The following is a 22,246-nucleotide window of genomic DNA, read 5'->3' as shown; positions in this document are numbered from 1 at the left end:
AGCTGTGCATTGATTCAAATTTCAGATAAAAGTTTCTTAAGCCAGGAAATAAGTACACTTTGATAGTCTATATTTTGATGTTGATAGCATTTATTTCAACCTATTCTGAACAAATTGAAAGAAGGAAATTGTTTAGAAATGGACATAAAAAATAGCATCCAGGGGTTTCAGAGAAGTTTTCATTTTAATGAACACATCTTTATGCTCTAAAAACACTAATAATAACTGTGAATGATTTATTATATTTTATTAAAGGATGTGAATTCTAGATTAAAAATTGGATTTTTGATTTAAAATAAAAAAAACCTTTCTATCAAGTAAGAAGACGTTTCAAGATGTAGAAAAAATCACCATACCCTTGGATTCAAGAAAATAAATTTGCATTAAGGGAAAGCCCCTTTGAGACTAACACAAACAGTAAATTCAATCTCATTGCATTTGGAATCTCTAAAAGCCTGAGAAACTCGCTTTACTGTCCTCACACACAAAAAAAATATTTTAAGTTTTTTTCAGTGTGTAGAAGATGTATCAGAACTAAATATTTTGTCCTTTGAAATATTTTTTTCTCATTTTTAAGTTCCAGGGTACATGTGCAGGATGCACAGGTTTGTTACATAGGTAAACATGCAACCCACCCCCTTGGTATTAAGCTCACCATGCATTACTTATTATTCTTAATGCTCTCCCTCCCCCTACCCCTACCTCCTGACAGGCCTCAGTGTGTGTTGTTCCCCTCCCTGTTTCCATGTAGAACTACTTTTTTAAATGACGCAAATGTCATTAATTATACATGTAGTAAGTATACATCAGTTTAAATAGAGAACAGAATAATAGGATCTGGTTCCTACAGTGTTTCACACACACTCCTACCTTCCTGTTTAAGAAGGTATTGCCACCTGTTTTAGAGTATGTAATTTTAAAAATAGAAAAATATACAAATGAACGTATTAAACAGTAATAAAATATACAGGCTTTTGATTTTAACTACAAATTGTTAGAAGTGTCACATCTAGGAATAGTGAATGGAAGGAAAAAATTGAAGACTGATGCTTCAGTAGAATGAATATAAAAGATTTTCAACTGGATCAGACAAATGAAAAGGCTTTGCTACAGATTTATTTTGAAAGGGCAGTGAAACTGACAAATAATGTGAAAGATCTTGGCTTCCGTCAGTTTGATACAGAATGCAAACTGACAAGAAAGTAAAGGATTCTTTTAAAAACATGAGTAAGATTAATATGAAGCCAAATGCGTTTTGGGGAAAACATTGGTAAAATTCATTTCAGTATAACATGAATGTTTACATCAGAATAACTACTAGTTTAAAATTAAACTGAGTTTATTCTTAACATGAGTCTAGTTTTGTGTTTTGAGAAAAATGCCTTTTGGTGTTACATCTTACCGAAAAGTCATTTATAGTTTTATTTTCCAGGATTAAAAATCTGATATGTTTCTAAGTAATTAAATCTTGTCAGACCAGCCTTCTGATGATGATGGTTGGCCTGCATGCATTGAGTTCTGATGCAGTTTTAAATCATTTCAGAAAGCCAGAGGTGCAAGTGAATTGCAGAAGAGTCATGCAATGATGGTGGGGAGAGTATGTTCAGCAATTTGAAGTGTCTTTATAATACGTATACGACTCCTGTGGTAGAACTTTATGGCCTTATAAGACCGTGTAATCATCAAGTCTCAGTCTCTTGAGGTTTTCTGTAAGTGTAAAGGCACAGTAGATTACCTCATCATTCTAAAGGAGGCAGCAGGGAAATTGCTTATTCTCCAAGTGCACAGCGAGCATTAGTCAAAGTGCTGTACAGATAAGATATGCAGGCATTCTATCCCTGAGTACTTGATTTACATCAATAACAATTTTGAAGAAGGCAAAATCCAAAAAAAATGCTTTAAAAAATAATGGATTTTTATTGGTTTCAACATCCTTCGTATTATCTCTTCTTGGTAGACTGAGTTTTATATAGATACATGGAATTTATAATCAGTACATTTATTTTAATGCAAATGCAACAATCATATTTAAAAAGCACATTTTGCAATTTTAGTTAAATGAAAACAATGTTAAAGTGTCCCAGTCCACTGATTACTTTTTAATGGGAAATTATGTTTTTGTTTGTGAGAGTTGGGTCCACATTGCTTCCTTTTAGCAACCTCTATCTGATTCCTATTGCTTGCTTTATTTTTATTTTTATTTTTTAAATGAAGTCTTGCTCTGTCACCCAGCTCACTGCAACCTCAGCTCACTGCAACCACTGCCTCATGAGTTCAAGTGATTCTCCTGCCTCAGCCTCCCAAGTAGCTGGGACTACAGGCGCATACCACCACGCCCAACTAATTTTTGTATTTTTAGTAGAGATGGGGTTTCACCATGTTGGCCAGGCTGGTCTTGAACTCCTGACCTCAATTGATGTGCTTGCCTGGGCCTCGCAAAGTGTTGGGATTGCAGGCGTGAGCCACTGGACCCGGCCTTTCTTGCCTCTTTAACCTGAGGGTTCATAGACATTTTTGGTGTCATTTTAGTGATAATTTTAGTCAATCAATAATTTGAATTGTCACTGAAACACGATTCCCAAATCTGAGTCTTTCATATAAGCTTCATGGCTAAGATGCAGATTGACTACTCTAATGGCCTTTTTTTAAACAACTTGGTTTAATGGATATCTCAGAGGCACCTCACATTATGTTCAAAATTGAATGTATCACTGTTGTCCCCGAGTGTACCTCTCATCCAATGTTCATATCTTTGTTAATAACACTAAGAACCCAACCCAGAAAACCAGGCTTCCTGTTTTCTCCTTTCCCACATTTGTTACCGTGGCCTGTAGATTTTTTCTCAACATCTTTTTAATCTCTCCACTCTCTATATCCACCACCACTGTTTCAGTTCAGAATGGTATTACTCCTCACCAGTCTGACTGTACCTGCTTTCTCTCTTCTCTTTTCACGTCTGGCTGACTTTGATTATTTCACACTTCAGCTTATTATGGCCCTCCATAATTCTCAGAATAATTAAGTTTAGTACTCCTAGATTATTATAATCATGTGTCTCTAATATCATCCCTGTAATTGCCCCACATTCCTCATCCATTCAGTCACTTTGAACAATGTTCAACTCCCAGAATGCCCTATGTCTATTTCTGCCTGTGTGCCCTGTACAGCGAGTTCACTGAATCAGGCACGTGGTCCTTCTACTACCTCTCTGCCCTTTCTTTTAAACTGCTTATCACCTGTTTCAGAAAATCTTTTGTGACCACTACTTCTACCCTGCCCCTCAAAACCTTTGCTTAGTTTCTGATAGACAGGTGTTACTCATAGGGTCTGTTATACAAAGCAAAATTTGATTTAGATGCTTTATCTATGTGTCTTCTCAATTAGACTCAAAGTATCTTCAAAAATAGTGATCACAATTTATTTGAAATTGAATTTTAAGAGCCTCGTGAAGAATTATTAAATAGCGATTAAAAAAATGATTAAATATGATGCTAGAGTTACATGTTTTTCTTTCTAGGATATATCCATTACAATAAAAAAATTAAAACCATTTATAATCTGTCACAATACTCTTGTACCATCTGTATCTGTTTGGATGTTTTGTTATTGCAGGATATTTTGATATTGAGAGTTTGTCCTTGAAATATCACACTAGATCATAATACCATCCTGTTGATATCTAGGTGTTTCCTATTTGTCAATATCATTGTGTCTACTGGTTTATTAAAATGCTTTATATTAATATTTCCATGGCTAGTTGTCTTTAAAATACCAGTTTAAAATACAGTTCTTCAAAGAGGATACTCCTGACAACTTGATCTACAGTAGCCACCTAGTCAATCTCTATGACATCTCCAGATTTTATTCTTTAAAGAGCACTCATGATGTTCTTATTTATGTGTTTATTGTGTTTCTCTTCCAGTAGAGTGTTAGAAGTCCTGTCTGTCTCCATAGGCCCTGGAGCTTGAGTATAGGAGTCTGCAAACTATCGCCCATTGCCTGTTTTTATAAATACAGTTTTACGGGAACACAGCCACACCCATTTGTTTATGTGTTGTCTAAGGAAGTTTTTGTGCTACTGCTGTAAAGTGAGTTGTGACAGAGACCATGTGGACCATAGACCTAAAATATTTACCACCTGGTTCTTTACGAAAAAGTGTACCTATTCTCCTGCCCAAGAGCTTAGAATGGTGCCAGACACATAATAGGTGTTTAGTAAATATTTTTTGAATGAATTTTTGATAGAAATGAGATGATTAGAAAATGAAGCACAGACATTGGGGAATACCTAACAAGAAGCTTCATAGTCGTATTCACTGACCTAAAGGTTTTATCTAAAAATTGGGCCAGTATTTACACCAGGCTCTTCAGAACATCTCCATTAAAGGGGTGGTTTTATCACAGAACTTGAAGTGAAACTAAAAACAGGATTAAATGGACATTTGAATGGATGAAATTACTCCGATTCAGATGATACCCATCCATCGTCTATCATTGTTGGTTGAAGGAAAGGAAAGGAAATGTTGTACCATTTGTACTTGGTCAGATATGATATGGCACCAATGAATGAAAGGTAATGAATGAATGGGAAAATTATTACCTTTCATGGAAAATTACTTCCAACTTAAAATTATCCAACATAGAGGTACAGTTCATATATTCACATACTCTTTCATTCATTAACAAATAGATATTGTTAGTATGTACCAAAACATACTAGTTATTACTGTTTATGGCATGCCTGTTATGCATTAAATATAGCATATTTTAATTTTCACAACCCTAGCTATTGTACATAATGTTTTATCCACCTCTTTCCTGAAAAACTAGAAGTCTGTACAATTGTATAGTTTGCTTAAGGTTGTATAACTGTGCATTAAACACAGGTTTGTCACATCCCATTGCCTCTTTCACTATATTCTAGGCATCAGGAAAAATAACATGGTGCCTGCCATACCCAGTATAATGGAAGGCATACACATAAAGATAGTGAAATGTAGGAAGTATTTTAATAGAGGAATGTAGAGAAATATAAGGAATTGGGAGTGAGTTTATACTCTGCTGGGTAAGGGGAGATGGTGTGGGGAAAATCGAGGAACACCCTGTAGAGAAGGTGATGCTGAACTGTAATATGGGAGAAGTTTAACAAGTAGGCATAGGAAAAAAAAAAAAAAAAAAAAAAAAAACAGTCCAGTCAGAGAAGACAGTATACAGAGTGACATTTGAGGCAGGAGTAAACTTTGCATCTTCTGGGAATGGTAAAAGTCTTGTTATGGCTTGGGCTTGTTGTGTTTGAAAGAGCAGTAGGAGAGGATGCTAGAAGGATGGATGGAAGCCAATCATAAAAGACCAGCTTTTATGGAGAACCAACAAATACTTTTAATTAGGGAAGACATTTGCCAAGTAGAATATTGTGGCAGCAGTAGGAAGAATGGATGGAAGTGAGCTGGAATTAGAGACAGGGAGGGTGTTTAAAGGTTACACAAAAGACCCAAGAGTATGACTAGGAGCAGAAATGAGGATAGCTACAGTGGCGTTAGAACCAACATGACTTGGTTGTTTACCTTCCTCTATTATCTTTTGTCAGATTGAAAATTTTTAAGTCATTTTAAAAGTCTTATGGGTACATGTTTTGATCGGGTATTGAATTAATTTTAATATTTAAAATCATGTCAGAATAATGAGCTTTTTAAATCTGTTTGAAAAATCTAAGGTTTTATGGGATATTGAGCTATGAATGAAAATGAAAAATACATGGTTTATTAGAGAAAAAGATTCCTGTCTGTATTAAAATATCTGCTGAGTAATACATGAGAAAGGACTTGTAAATTTAATGTGTCAACTGTAATGAGTACATTAAAGTCTAAACAAGTTATGCTCACTATGTTGTAAGCATCCTGAATACTGACAATATTGATTTTTTTGTATATAGCCGTCCGTATATCTGTATACATAAAATATATAGTGTTCTGCATGTATGTATGCATACATGCATAAATGGATAATATCTATACATGTGCAACTAGAGATACAAGGATTTTAACCTCATATTGTCTTAGAAATAGTGCTTGAGTTCATTCATACCTTTTGTTTTGTTTTGTTTTGTTTTGTTTTGTTTTTTTGAGACAGAGTCTCGCTCTGTGGCCCAGGCTGGAGTGCAGTGGCCGGATCTCAGCTCACTGCAAGCTCCGCCTCCCGGGTTTACGCCATTCTCCTGCCTCAGCCTCCCGAGTAGCTGGGACTACAGGCGCCCGCCACCTCGCCCGGCTAGTTTTTTGTATTTTTTAGTAAAGACGGGGTTTCACCGTGTTAGCCAGGATGGTCTCGATCTCCTGACCTCGTGATCCGCCCGTCTCGGCCTCCCAAAGTGCTGGGATTACAGGCTTGAGCCACCGCGCCCGGCCCATACCTTTATGTATTATGATTCGGTAAGTATTAATCTGTAGTTCAATTTCTGAGATGTGTATAGTGTTTTTTTTTTCTTTTTTTCTTTTCACTCTGAAGCAGTACATGTTTAAACCAACGGGTCACTGTTCTTGATTATAGCAGACTTCTGTATACTGTGCTTCAATGGATCTGATCTTTCCATCTTAAAATCACCAGGCAACTCTTTGTTCTAAAACTGGTTGACACAAACCCTTGCGTAGTACCAAGCTGTGTGTGCTTCATTGACAGTATCACCCTCTTCCCCAGGAGCCTTGTTATCCTTCTTCAACCGTATCTCATTAGTCAGTTCCAATACTTTTAATCCTTCTTTGTGAATTCAGTCCAGATTTATATGGAGACACTAAATTTCTTATGCAGTTGGGCAGTGTCACAGCAAAACCAAGAGATTTCCCTTATCTAATTTGGTCTGTATTTCTCAGCCAGAGTTTCTTCTCGGCATTAACAGGAGCTCGTATGTGCATAATTCTGTGTGTGTGTGCATGTGTATGTGTGGGTGGTGTCTATTATGCCTATTAGACCTTATATAATTTCATTTCTTTTACTAAAACTTTACTATGACTATTCTATATTCAGTACAGCATTCATCAGTGTGGTTTGCTTTCTGGAACACTGGGAATATGCCATTGTAAAAATTATTTTCTCACCAAATTATGTAATATATTAAAAATCTTTTATCCAGTTTGCCATTGTCTTATATAGCATTGGAAATGCAAAGGTTAATAGAGTATTTTCTTCATGAGATTCATAGCAAAAAAAATAAGTGTATTGTTGGACATTACTGGGGTTGGGGTAAGAAGGACAAGAGTTCCTTGAGGAAGAAGAAAATACTAGGTTTTAGTCACTCATACTTGCCTTGTAGGAGTCAGATCAGAATTAATCAAGATAAATTAAAAATATATTTTAAATGCTGAGCATTAGGAGACAGAGAAAATGATGATTAATGATGAGAGCAGGTAACATTTATTGTGCAGTTACTAAATGACAAGTAGTATTCTAAGTATGTATAATCTTCAAAAACGGCCCTGTGATGCAGATGCTATTATTATCCCCACTGTGTGGGTGAGGAAACTGAGGTTTAGAGAGGGTGAAATACTCTCCCAAGGTCAAGTGGTTACTTCTGACAGAAAGACGTGCAGTCTGTGAGAGGGTGGATAATGGATGAGAATAGTTTTTGCACACATTACATACATTCACATGCTCATTTAAAAAATACCACTTAGAAAAAGGCTTCACCAGCAAGAAAATCTATAGTATGCATGACAAAAAAAAAAAAAAAAAAAAAAAAAAAAAACATACACACACTTTAATTTGGAGTCCTTTAAATTTGGTCTTAATTGCATATTCATTCTTTTGTGGCTTCCAGCTTCATTTCTCTGCTCTCAGAGTTTCTGATGTTTTTTAAACTCACACATTTTATTTCCCTTTTAAAGGTCTAAATGAAAGATCTTTAGGGTATTTCTTGTTGTTCTCATGTACCCAGAATTTAGCAGGCTATGTATTTACTGAAATACTACTCTAAAATATACAATAGAAATTTAACAATTTATTTACACATTTAATTACAAATACTCAAATTTCTCATAAAAATGACTGTGAAGTGGGCCAGGTGCGGTGGCTCACGCCTGTAATCCCAGCACTTTGGGAGGCTGAGGCGGGCGGATCACGAGGTGAGGAGATCGAGACCATCCTGGCTAACATGTTGAAAACCCCGTTTCTACTAAAAAAAAAAAAAAAAATTAGCCGGGCATGGTGGCAGGCGCCTGTAGTCCCAGCTACTTGGGAGGCTGAGGCAGGAGAATGGCGTGAACCCAGGAGGTGGAGCTTGCAGTGAGCCGAGATGGTGCCACTGCACTCAAGCCTGGGCAACAGAGTGAGACTCTGTCTCAAGAAAAAAAAAAAAAATGTGACTGTGAAATAGTATCAATAGAAGATATTGTATTTTCTTCAGATAATTATGCTAAAATTTCTAGTTTATATTTACAAATTAGATAATGTTCCTAAATTTGAAATGAAAATTTTCAACTAGTTGATTCTAATGAAGAGTATCTTATGATGTGAGAGCGTTTAAATAAATTAGGAGGTTAAGCAGAAGGAATATTGCTTTACACAACATCAACAGAATTACATTCTAATTGCTCTATGTAAAAGAAATGTGTTTTTGTTCAAGGAAAGGAAAATTACTGACCAGACTAAAACAATATGCTGACATGTCAAAAGCTGTTGTCTATGTAAGACACTTAAGGAGATATGCACCTTACAGTATTTTAATCTAGCTGAGGAAAGAACTGGAATAAAAATGCGCTTGCTAATTCAGTTCTCATTCATAGATTGATTTGACCTTCACACCAACCCTATAGGCAATCTAGGATCCTTATATAGCTATATTCATTTTTTTAGATGAAAAGAACAGATGCACAAGAAGTTAAATGATTTGTTTTAAGTAGCATGTTGTGCCAGTGATTGTGATTCTAGGCTATCAAAATCATTAATAATATTTTGTTTTGATAATACTAAGAAGAGAAACTTAGAGTGCTTGAAGGATAAAATAATATTTTGACCTTGGGCTCCTGTATTTCTGAGGTTTCTTATATAAAATACAGCCCTTCTCCCTCCTCAAATCTTACAATTATCATTTTATTTCAAGTGACATTAAATCCTTCAATTAGTAGACATGATATTAGATCCTAGTGTCTTCTATTCCCCTTGCATTACCCTTATTTTCTTTAATAATAAAGTGGATTTCTTCTGAGCTCCTCCTCTGTGCTCCACAATTTGCAGATTTCATTAAAGCAGAACAGCTGTGTTCTGGGCATTGGCCAGGTGCGCAGTCTGCAGGAAGCTAAAGCGATAGGGGGCAAGGCCGGAAATCTCAGTAATACAGGGGCTAGACAACTGACAAGGACAAGGGCCTTTTCACATTTGTACCAAATTAACTGTAGGAATAAGGCTTATCTCCTCATCAAGGTCCTTGTGTGCCTCGGAGCCTTCTGCTCGCCCATCCTCAGTGGGAGGTAGATTCTTGTGCCCGAGACATGATTAGGGAGATTAGATTTGGTCTTCCCATCTCCCTGTACCTTATTAATCTTTCATTTACACTGGGATTAGATGAGATTCCATTAGCCAAATCCACTGAAAAGATTCATTCATTTTAATATTTATGCACACCGTCTTCTCCTTAAAGTGGATTCTTTTTTTCCCTGTGCACTTAATTAGATCAGTAGGTTTCTTCTTATTAACATCTTTCTTTTCAGAGATTAAGGTTGGTGAATAAAATTAGTGACATCTGGCTCAGTTTATTTGATAATGCAACTCTTTTCATGACTACCTTATTTATATGTTGTGAAATGAACATATGTCACAAAAGATATCTTTTGTTTAGAATTGTATTTACAATAAGTGCTGAATCTAAAACTAAACAAAATCTCTAATATTCTATGATTGTCCAAAAATGAAAGGTGTGGAGGAGGTAACATTTAAGGGCACTAAAAACTAGATTTGAAACCCTTGCCTGCTTGTTTAAGGAAGAGAATAGTAAGTTTTCAAAACTAAAATGAAAATTTGCCCAACCCAAAGAGTGCCAAAATGTAGAATAAAATATAGACAAAATTTACTATCACAAAGAAATAGTTTTAAATATATAAACTTTTATTTTCCAGAAGTTTACTGTAGTTTTTTATTGACACTATTCATTGGGTACACTGCTTTTTTCCCCCCAAAGTTGATCAATTGTATTTGTAGTTATACTTGAACAAGGTTTCTCAACTTAGGCACCACTGACTTTTTAGGATTGATATTTCTGTGGGTTCTATCCTGTGCATTGTAGGATGTTTAAAGCATCTCTGGCCTCTACTCACTAGATGCCAATAGCATCCAACTAGTCATGACCATGAAAAATGTCCTAGACATCACCAAATGTTCTCTGGGGTGAAATATAGGTCTTAATTAGGAACCATTGTGTTACAAAGGTGTAGTCAATCTTGTTTTTTTGGATTTAAAATTCTGGATAATCAGAGCTACACAAAAAGTTTTGAAAGCCTAGAAATAAATAGCTCATAAGCAGGGATTTTGGAATCTAGTATACTTGTTTGAGTACCGTCTCTACAGCTTGCACTGTGTGATTTTTGTATAACCTTTTGAGATTTTATTTTTGTTATGTAAAAGGGAAGATAATACTAATATTCCACTTAAAGTGTCATTTTAAAAGTTAAATGATGCATAGGAAATCATTAATACTTGGCATGAAGTAAGTGATTAATAAATATTACTAAGTTAATATTTGTTATTAGTAACAGTTGTTTGAATATGCTAATTTTCATCTCAATGCAAGACTGTAATAGAATAGTATAAATTACATGAAATAGTAAACATTTTTGCCTGTTTTCTTGCTCTACTTATTTAACTGTACGATATTTGGTATTGTTAAACAAAAGTAATTTTTAGTATCTTGTCCCTTACATATCTTTAATAGCTACATCTCTTATCAAAGACTTATTAAAGTTATTTTATATTTTCAGCAAGTCATAACAAATGTTTTTTCTCTTTTTTCTTGCATAAATATGCTTTTTCAGAAAGCTGTAGGTAAGGGTACAAAGATTCAGTTTTAAAAGATGTGTAATTTCTGGAGACCTAATATACAGCATGGTGAGGAAAATTAACAATATTGTATTATAATTTTCTAGGAGGATATATCTTAAATTAATTCCCCCAACTTCTACCCTAATGGTAGTTATGTAAAGGTGATGGATAAGTTAATGAACTTGATTTTGATGATGATTTTACAACATACAGGTATTTTAAAACATCACATTTCATACTCTACATGATTTTATATGTCAATGACATCTCAATAAAGCTGTTACAAAGTTGTAGTTGACATTAAAAATAACATTAACATTTTTCAAATAGTCATATGGTGCCATCAATGTATGGTGAGGCCTTGGACCCTGAATAAATCAAGAAAATGTATGCAAACTTAATTCAAACTTAATTCAGACTTAAGAGGGAGCAATAGTGCAACATTTTATTGGTTGAAGTTTGCAGAAGAACATTGGATTCAGAGCTCGTCAAATATTCTGTATTCCTTGTCATAAACAAGATATAGATAGAATAGTTGTGTCTTTTAGAAGAATTAGCAGCAAATGTAAGGGGTTTCTTTTGTGCTGTTACAAATTAGATTTTTCTTTCTTCCCTTGAGAATCCAGACTGAACAATAGAATACTCTAAAAGAGAGAATTGCTGAACACCAAGGCCATGTTTTTGAAAACTAAGTAAACAAAGAATAGAGATGTATGCTTGGCATTCTGAATCAATTATCAGTGAAATCCTGTTATGCCATTCAGAATAGAGGCCTCAAAGTCAAGGTTTGTTTTCCAAGCATTCACTGCTTTTAGGAGGCTTGGCCTTGGACATCTATAAAAGACTTCATTTTTACAAAATCAAATTTTCTAACAGGGATAAAGATCTTCATTTCTTAAAAGTTGACAGAAAATGAGAACTAATTATACTCCTAATCTAAGACAATTAGCTAAATTTGTCAGTAACTGGTAGTAGGTTCAAGGCTAGATTGTCATTGAGTGGTCTTCTATAGTGAAAAATTTTTGACCACTCATGTACTTCTAATCTCATCTGAAGCAAGAAACTGGAAGTGTATATGAATGTAAAGCATTACTATTTGTCAGGGGTAGGGAAGAAAAAGAGGGCAACTATTGAAATAATCTATAATAAATAATGTATCATATAGAACAAAGGTCCCCAACCCCTGGGCCATGGACCAGTCCAGGTCTCTGACCTGTCAGGAACCGGGCCACGCAGCAGGAGAGCATTTCTTCCTGAGCTCTGCCTTCTGTCAGGTGAGCAGCAGCATTAAATTTTCATAGGAGCATGAACCCTGTTGTGAACGGCACATGTGCATGATCTAGGTTCCACGCTCCTTCTGAGAATCTAATAATGCCTGATGATCTGAGGTGAAACAGTCATCCCGAAACCATGTCTCACCTCCATTTGTGGAAAAAATGTCATTAACGAAACCAGTCCCCAGTGCCAAAAAGATCATGGAATATATAATTGAGAATATGTAATACAATATAATTTTAAATAATACCAATTTATAGGATATCGTTCACCTGTTATAAATATTATTAAATATAACTTGCCAAATAAAAGGATTTTTATGGCCAAAAATACTATGTTTTTTTCTAAAGAAAATTTATTCTGGAATTTTTATATTAAACATTATTTGGCTACTAGTTTACATTGATATTTCCACAATTAAATAAAATCCTTTGAATTTTGATTGTTTGCTGTGGACATTCAAATAAAGATTATGACTTATAGAATAATAATTGCATTTTAAAGTCTTTATAATATACAATGACAAATGAAAACTTTTTTGTTGAATTTCATTGAAATTTATTGAACTTCAGTGAATCAGAATTCCACAATTATTTTTTGAGATTAGGTTTTTATATGAATGAAAAATACAGTTTCATAATCTAGAGTAATATTTGCTGAAAATGATTTTTCAAGTAATTTGGCCTTGTTTTATTTTTCCTGTTATGAAAGAATCATGTTTTATACCTTTTATTTTTTAAGAACTACAGTGTCAGGAAAACAGGAGAGACTAAAAATACTTTCTAAGAATAGAGAAAGGCACTAGCATAACCACATAAACTCTTTATAATATAAAACAAAGGATCTCCTGAAAACAACTTTTAACTTTAAAAAGCACTTAACTTACCCGGTGGTAACCAGAATAGTTAGTTCAAAAAAATCTTCCTGAATAAACTCTACCCTCACATTTAGAGACACAGACAGAAACAGAGATGGGAGTTAAGGGGCATCCTGGGGAGAGATAGAGACAAGGGCAGAAAAAGAGAGATAATGTGTGTGTAAGTACAATGGAAATGACAGAGCACAATTCATATCTAGGAAATGACATAAACTTGTTTTAGCATGGCCAGTATTGTGCATTTAGTGTTATAGTATTCCATCATCTACAGATTACCCTCTTATTCCAGCATTATTTATCCTGAGTGTGCTAATAGCATAAAGATGGAGAAATGTTAGGCATCTTAGTAATTCTGGATGATCTATTTAATTTTATAAGGTTAAGAAGAAAAATAGTCTGGTCTTTTCAAGGTACCAGAGTAATATAGGTTTATTAGTCAAATATCATTCATAATATGGATCAGAAAAATATAGGCAGATAACCCAAGGTCTAAAATAGCATTTATTCTTCCTTGTTTGCTTTGATGCTTTATATATTTTCTTTTCCTTTTTTTTTAAGCTGCTTTCAATATTATTTGAGAAAAAGCTTTCCTAGTGAAACCATCTAATCCTACTTTCTAGCTTTGGTATTTTAAGGAATTTGAATGGTATAATTGAATGAATGATTCTTGCTCTATAATACTCTGATGAAGAACTGGAGACTCATATTCTGTACGTAGTATAAATCGCTTGAAGAACATTGTTCATTGAACACCATGTGAATGTTGGTAGGTAGATCCAGTCAAACTGCCCTCTACAAAGGCTGTAGTAATTTCGCATTCCTATGGTAGATCCTCTTTGAATTTTGATTTCTGGATATCCATAAAAAGACTGTGACTAATAGGATAATGATTGCATTAAAAAGTCCCTGTAACTATATACTAACACGTGGAAGTATCTGTATTCTTACATCTTACTACACATTGAGTATTATCAAATTTATAAACCAAACAGATGTGATAGGTGTGCAATACCAGTACTTTCATTCTGAGTCAAATTTAAAATCAGTTCTAGTGCCTAGTCTGAGAATTCTTTATATTATTTGCTCATTTGTAGATGAACACATCTTGAGAAAAATATTTTGAAATCTACCTTAGTAATGGTTTGCCTGGTAAAGAAAATTTTCAAAGCATCAACTGGAAACTTTAAAACATATTGCCAGGATAATAGGAATATTTTAGAACTTGTCTTTTTCTCTCAGTGTATAAAAGTATAATTCACAATCAGTGTGTCAGTACCCAATACTTAGTAGCTGTTGAGTTATCAAAACTAAGAAAAAGTTAGCAGCCTTGAAAACAAATAAAACTTGATTAAAAATAACTAGATGTTGTTGCCTAATATGAATGAAAGAATCAAGGAAATTAAAGAGATAGAATAGATTGGGGATTAATGAAGTCTATCTGGATCATAAATAAACATTTGTTTAGTACAATATTACTATAATAGTCATAAATGTTTAAGAGAAAACACAATGTTCCTCTTTCTGTGCTATTTTGTATATTGATATAAATATTCATGAATAGTGGGTATCAGTTCAGGTTATCTGTGTGAATATAAATTCTCATATAACCGGCCGCTTAGTGTTCATTGGATCATGCTTTTGAATATGAATTCTCCAGTATCTCAGATGCATGATGGATCTGACGCAGCTCATGAATATTCACACACACACAACTGATCTTTTTGAAAATAATCGCATCCATAAAAATGAAAATCTTGTTAGTTTTCAATAATGAGGACTGCGTTAGCATGCTGGTCCCAGAAGAGTTTCACAATCACCTTGTTTCTGTTTTCTTTTTTGGTAAATGATACAAACTTTAAAATATAAACACATAGGCTGTGCATCTTGTTTCACAGGCGCCCTTTTAGTTTTACCTTTAAAAAGGCTTGTGCATGATTTAACCATGATGGCATTCATTTCTTTTATTTGCTGTCATCACAGAAAAAAATAGAAGAAAATTAAGCTGTATCTCCAGTCTTCATCCTAATCACATTTCCACTGTGTTCAGGCTAGGTCAGAGATTGTCAAATGCAAAGTGGCCCAGTCTGCTAATCTCTCGGGGCATGGTGTGTATTTTACATAGAAAATTTTCTATGTCATGTTTTTGTGTAGAGAGAAAATTATATTAGGCCAATTCAACTTTTCATATGCTAGACTTGAGAAGTTATGATCATGAAGGCCCATAATTATAAATTATGTATTATTTTAACCTAGATTATATCCTGCATTATAATTGCTTCGCTTTCATTGTAATGAATGGTATATGTTTCTAATACCTATCCAAGATCAGTTTCTGGTTATAAATACGTATCAAAATCAATCACCTGACCCTTATTGGCACCACGATCTTAATTATTAAGATAACTAACCAGGAGGAAAAAAACACTATTGTTTATGAAGGTAGTGATAAAGTGTCAGCTAGTTGGTTTCTAACACTGATATTGTCAAGCCTCTGAATAAATTTTCCCATTATTAAAATACGTACAATTTTGTTATGTAAACATAGTTAATAAGCTATGCTCAACTTTTTTTTTTTTTTTTTAAACTAGCAGGCTAATTTATGTTGCTCTGCCGCAGAGAGTCATCAATAGTTGATTACTGTGGTCTTAAAACTCTGTCTTAAGGTGCCCCATAGTTTTCCTCAGAACTACCTCCGAGGATAAAAAGGAACACCACTCATGCCTCCTCATATTTTATGTGTCATGGTGGTTCTCAATCAGGAGGGATTTTGCCCACAGGGGCTGTCTGACAGTCTGGAGACATTTTCACTTGTCACAGCTTGGGGGTGGGGAGGTACTGGTGTCTAGTGGGTAGAGGCCCGAGACACTGCTAAACATGTTCACAGGATTAGACCTCACCACAAAGAATAACCTAGGCCAAAATGTCACTAGGGCCACTGTCATATAAAGTTTTGTTTTCAGAAATTCTTTCCAGAGGATAAATGTCTTGATTTATCATCTTTCAATGAATACCGTGTACATGTTGGTAGTAGGTTCAAACTGTCCTCTAAAATGTCGAAAATGTTGATAACCACTGGATTAGAGTTCTTTTAGAAGTAGAACAATGAACATATTTAATGTTATTTTCTAAATAAATGAAGACAGATTCAGTTTTTAATTATAAATTTGAATTGTTTCCCTTTTTTTTTTTTTTTTGTTAGCAACAATTGTGTTAAATGAACTCAACTGGACAAGTGCCTTAGATGAAGTTTTCAAAAAAAATCGAGAGGAAGACCCTTCACTGTTGTGGCAGGTTTTTGGCAGTGCCACTGGCCTGGCTCGATATTATCCAGGTAGGTGCTTAGTGATTCAATCATTGTCAAGTTATAGCCTCAATGTTTCTGGAGAATACTCTGTTATCTTCCCTGATATTGTAAGAAAAAGATGACTATATCACACTACTTATATAAGGAAGGAATATTCCTCTTTACATGGCTTTAGATTGACCACAATCACTTTAAACTGAAATACTTAAGGAGCAACTGGAGCTGTTAGTACCTGGAATCAGGCCATGCTGCTGTGAGACCATGAGCAGGTATCCTTAGTTATATACCTGGAACAGGAAATTACCATCAATCTTAAAACAGCTCTGAGATAAAGGCCCAACTGCTCAGCATGCACCAAGCTGTGAGTCATGTTAGAGAATTGAATTGAATTTTTATAAATTAATTGAAATATTTATCTTCAGGTTTTAGGTCTGTGATTGACATTTGTAACAAAAGTTTAATGTGTTTCTTTAATCAGTAGATGTGGATCTGTTAAAATGAGTAGGACAAGAAATAAAATGAAATCACAAAGAAAATATAGTTTTTCTTATGTGTCAGGTTGTATTACTTCTGAGTGCATCTCAGTGATCGTATATACTCAATGAAGATGAATATGTTTTATGTTAAAATGAAAAAGTCTTTTTATAAATATGTATTATTGTAAAAAAGTAAGGAGAAATAAATAGTAATTTCTATAGCAAAACATGAAAAATCAATTCCTAGGACATCCTGAAAACACTTTTAAGTGAAATGTCTGTTGGTGTTTTTAACTTCTCCAATTTTTAACGCAAGCTGAAAAACATAAAATGCATTTTCTTTCTCAAACATGATTGAGTTATGGGATACATGCTAGGTAATTTGGCTTTAAATGTCTACAGTATGACTTTAAATAGCATAATTCTTCTTGAGACTTGGGTGTCCTAAACATGTTTAATAAATTGAGTTATTCATATAAAAAGTCACAGCAGTAAATAGGGGTGAATAAAAATTAGAAAGCATAACTTTGGGTTGTAATATTATAGCAATGAATGTAAGTATCTGGATATCAATGGACCTAACGGTACTCAAATTAGGTAAAGACCATATAATTTGGACAGGGTTGCAGATCCCAGATGGTAAAATCAGTAATAATGTTTCCACATAAGTCCAACACACTAGGAGAAGCCAAGTTTGTATTAAATATTGAAAAAATGAGTTATAATTAAATATTTGTATTAATATCTGATGGTAATATATCACATAGTTTATTATTATAATAGGGGAATTTTCCCTTTATGAAATATTGTTCATTTTAGTAGAACCCTTCTAGACATAATCTTATTAGTTTATTAACATGTTTAATACTATGTATCAGAAGACGTAAAATTTGAGTATATAATACTTAGATAACGTAAAGGAAAAAGACAGCACTACTCATGCACATAATAAATCTGATGTAATAAACCTTAAAATTATATCAGGTCTTATAAAACATTTATAAATTATAAGACCTGATATAATTTAAAATACAGGAAATAGACATCTGATGTCCTATCCTATAATATACAAATATAAGAATATATTTGTCAACAACTTACAGCATTATGTTGCTTTTAAGTCTCTTAATATATCACTTATCATAACAATATTCCATATAGAAGTAAGGCAAAGAAGGAAATGATAAAAGAAAATTAGGATGATAATGAGCAACCAAGAGCCCAGTATCAGAGAGAAAATGATGATGTAGAGGAAAAGAGAGAAAAGGGTTACTAGAGAAAAACAAGAGGAGAGGAAGGAAAGAATGCATCCAAAATGGGAGATAAAACATGGGGATCAAGAGGTGGATGGAAAGATAAGTTATATTGTAAACACCTTTCAAAAATGGCTCTTTTAACAACTAGCCGTTAACTTTAAAAATTACTAATAAAACATATTCTGTAATTCTTTAATTTCAAATGCTATTTGAGGGATGATGGCTTTAATTTTTTAACACTAATCATGTATTTTCAAATGTGTTGACATTTGTTTGCTTCACCTTGGAAAACATATTTAGATATTTAGCAGAATTCATGTGGTCTTGACAGAGGCAGGAGACAGACAAAATCTGTGAAGATGGGGCGGGTTTCCGGTGAAACACTGCCTTCAAGCCGAAGACAGTTTAAAGCCTAGCTGCAAGTCTGGTAAATCCCCGGACCAGATTGAGAACGTCTCTTCTTGTTTGATGTGCTTTCCTCTGATTGAGCCCTGCTCTTCACCTATTTCACATATACCTACCCTTTTCTAATTGTTTTTTTACACTGTCATGCCCATCTTTGAGTGGTGCCTTTGTTTTAGCCTTTTTTGAATACTTACAAACCAATCAACATGAACTCTCCATTCTGAGTCCATGAAAGCCCCAGACCCAAACACACTGGGCAAGAGACGATCTGACGTCAGGTGGGCAATGACCCTTACATTCCTTCTCCTCTGAGAGCTTTCTCATTGCTCAATAAGATTCTTCTCCACCCTCCCCACCCTTCCATTGTCAGCATAACCTCATTCTTTTTGGAAGTGTGACAAGAATCTACGAAATGCGGGTACAAAGGAAGTTATAACACTATAGCCCTCTGCCTTCTGCTGGTGGAGGACAGCTGCCCGACACATGTGCTTTGGGGTCAGAGGCACCCCTGCTTGGGTGCCAGCACGTTTCCCCATTCGAGGTGCCGGAGTCCACCACGGGAGTCACTTACAACGTGCCTTGTCTAGCCACAAGCCCCACAAACAGCCCACTTCTGTGCCAGCACTTGGAATGGCAGGCCGGAGCCTGAACTCACTTGCTCACACACTGCCTCCTGCCAAAGGCTGGGTGCATAGTCACAATGACTGTGGGATCCACGCTGGAGCACAGGCCGGGTGCTGACCAGCAGGCAGAGTAGATGGGGTGTCTCCTGCAGTGAACCCGGGCCCAAGCAAGGACTGGGCAGGGGCATCACTGACCGGAGATCTCTGGCTTGCACAGTGACTGAGGAGAGTCCTCCATCAGTCTTTCTAGAACATTAGCTAGGGAAGCAACCCTGTGCCCACTCATGTCAATCAGAGTTAACATAGACTGTGGCAGGTAGGGAAACTATACAAATAAGGGGTCTGCACCCCAGATCTCATTACTCTGTCTTTCTCTGAGCATGGCCTCTGCCTTATTGTGGTTACTTGTGCTCTTTATTGGAAGCAAAGAATGGTGTTGTTCTGTGCCCCCCTTTTTAAGGGAACTTCCTGGAAATCACATAAAACATTCTCTTTTGTTTCTGGCCAGAATTTAGTGGTCTCTTGGTCATAGCTACCTTCAAAATGGCCATATATCCAGCTAAATGGCAGGGGGCTGTACTAAGTAAGAAGAGGAAAACAGATATTGGGGAACAGAAAGCATCTCCGCTATGGTTTCTATGTGCACATTTGTGTTTTAAAATAACAAGTTGTTTCTGCCTTTTAGAAAATTTAAATCTAGGGAGTCAAAACTTATACATCTTAAATTTAGATTACAATACAAATTATTAAATGATTAAATGCCAAGTCACTTAAATAGACAGTAGCAATAGAGTTGCTATAGAAATTTTGAAAAAGAAGAGGTCCTTATGGATCAGAGTCATAAAAGAGGTTTATGAACTTTGGATTGAAAATGAAGTCAGTGAAGAAGAAAAGGCAAAATGTTTCTGGAGGGAAGAATGGCATAAAGTAAAACTACAAGGAGATGAACAACTACTGCTGGAGACTAGTGAGGTCAGTTAATCCAATAGTTTGTTACAGAAAAAGTAATATTGAATCAAAAGGTTTATTAATGGTAGATTATATGGCCTTGATGTCAGAATGGTTTGGGATTTAATGTGTAGGCAAAGTGCCACAAACATTTTGGGCACTGTAATGCTATGATTAAAGCACTTATTATTATGATTAGAAGGAGAAAGACATGGGGAAACTTGACCAGAGGATATGCTATTTTAATGGTCAGACGTGGAATTTTAAAGATCTGAACAAGGGATCAAATAGGAATTAAGAATTCTTAAATAGAAATGATGATATCAGACTTCATTTTTTAAAAACATGAATTTAATGACTGACGTAGAGTCTAAGTTGAGTATCATATTTTAAGCTGAATGGATGAGAATATCAAAGCTGTTTACTAAAATTAACAATCAAAAGTTCTTATTTTGGGAGTAAAGTGATGAGTTTAACTTAGAACAGTAAAGTTTGAGGTGTTGACAAGAGGGTACAAATAGCTCTGTTTATACTCAAGCACTGGTTTCGTATTACATGGTTTTCTTTGCTATATACTATCCACCAATTGTATTGTGTGTGGGATGCATCTTACACATACACAAAAGGATGATATACTGTTTTAAAATTCTGAATTCATCCTGATTATGAAGGCAATTCTGTAGCATTTTTGTTGCATTTTGTATAACCTTATCTCTTACCTGAATCTGTCTTATTTTTCACAGATTATTACAGAGTTGTAATAATTGTTCACCTTATGGTCAGCCATGGATTCAGTCATACCTAAACTGACTAAATAATTGATTTTATTGCTCACAGATTAGAGTAGGTAAACAGGATGGCAATATGAAAATAGGAGCCATTTGTAATTTGACTGGGGATAACACTATATGCAAAATGTGTAAATAAGAATTGCTACAAAACTTTAGCTGTTTTCAACTTCTAAGATACATATCTCAATCTGTTTCTTTTTTCTTTATGTGTTACCAAATTTCTATACTTATGTCATTCATTTTTAGATGCATAGAACATCTTTGCTGTGTAATTCATTATGTTCAGTATACTTGATTATGAAAAATGAAAAAGATTTTTTGTCAAAAAATCAGATGTTTCATGCACCTTCTCAGGTACGCTAAATATAAACTTTTCAAAGAAATCTATCACTATCACCATCATCTAAGAGTTTGACTTACAAAACTAGGAAACTCGTTCCTATGGAATCATAGTTTGTTTTATGTTTTTAGCGATGTCATTATTGTCATCTAATTGAATATATTTGCTTACAAAAATAAGAAACATGTTTCTCTGTCAGACTTCATGGTTTTCTCTATGGAGCACATATCTAACATTATTTCCCAGTAAGCCCACCCCAACACTTGCCTCATAGAACTTACTGTGCTCACGCTTATTTCCAAGTCACTTAATGACTGCATTATGGGACATCTAAAGGATTAAGTGTTTGTGTACGATTTACTTTATTGAATATTTCATTTAACTACCCAACTTGTCCTTGTTGACTGCTACTCCTGCTGACAGACAGGTATCACTTTAAGTAAAAATGTTTTAAGTGTATTATCTGGCATCTTCAGTATTACCAGTAATCCGCTTTGTTAAAAGGGCTTTTATTTTTTTAATTATGGTGATTTATCCTTGGCTGTAATACCATGTGTCTGTGTATGGGTTTCTGCCCATTGTTTATAAGTTACAGAAAATTTCTGGAAATAGAGAAAACCAAACACCGCATGTTCTCACTCATAAGTGGGAGTTGAACAATGAGAAAACATGGACGCAGGGAGGGGAACATCACACACCAGGGCCTGTCGGGGAATGGGGGGCAAGGGGAGGCATAGCATTAGGAGAAATACCTAATGTAAATGACAAGCTGATGGGTGTAGCAAACCATCATGGCACATGTATACCTGTGTAACAAACCTGCACGTTATGTACAAGTACCCCCAGAACAAGTATAATTAAAAAAAAAAAAAAGAAAAAAACTTTTGGAAATATTACAGTGGAAATATCAAAGTCATTCTCCCACCAAT

The 22,246-nt window shown here is 34.8% G+C and overlaps 1 protein-coding gene across 11 annotated transcripts in view; it reads left to right on the top strand.

Annotated features, from left to right (window-relative positions):
- CACNA2D1 (calcium voltage-gated channel auxiliary subunit alpha2delta 1) overlaps positions 1–22,246 on the top strand; it is a 506,034-nt gene that overhangs the window by 354,075 nt on the left and 129,713 nt on the right. For all 11 annotated transcript variants that reach the window (XM_021936120.2, XM_021936123.2, XM_021936118.2 and 8 more), the window contains one exon: positions 16,374–16,505. In XM_021936120.2, coding sequence (XP_021791812.1) covers positions 16,374–16,505 — 132 coding nt within the window. The remainder of the gene's footprint in view (positions 1–16,373; positions 16,506–22,246) is intronic.

Source organism: Papio anubis, chromosome 4, assembly GCF_008728515.1.
Source record: "Papio anubis isolate 15944 chromosome 4, Panubis1.0, whole genome shotgun sequence".
In the NCBI taxonomy this organism is placed as follows: Eukaryota; Metazoa; Chordata; class Mammalia; order Primates; family Cercopithecidae; genus Papio; species Papio anubis.
The sequence above is the reverse complement of the archived record's forward strand: the minus strand, read 5'-3'. Positions and strand labels throughout refer to the sequence as shown.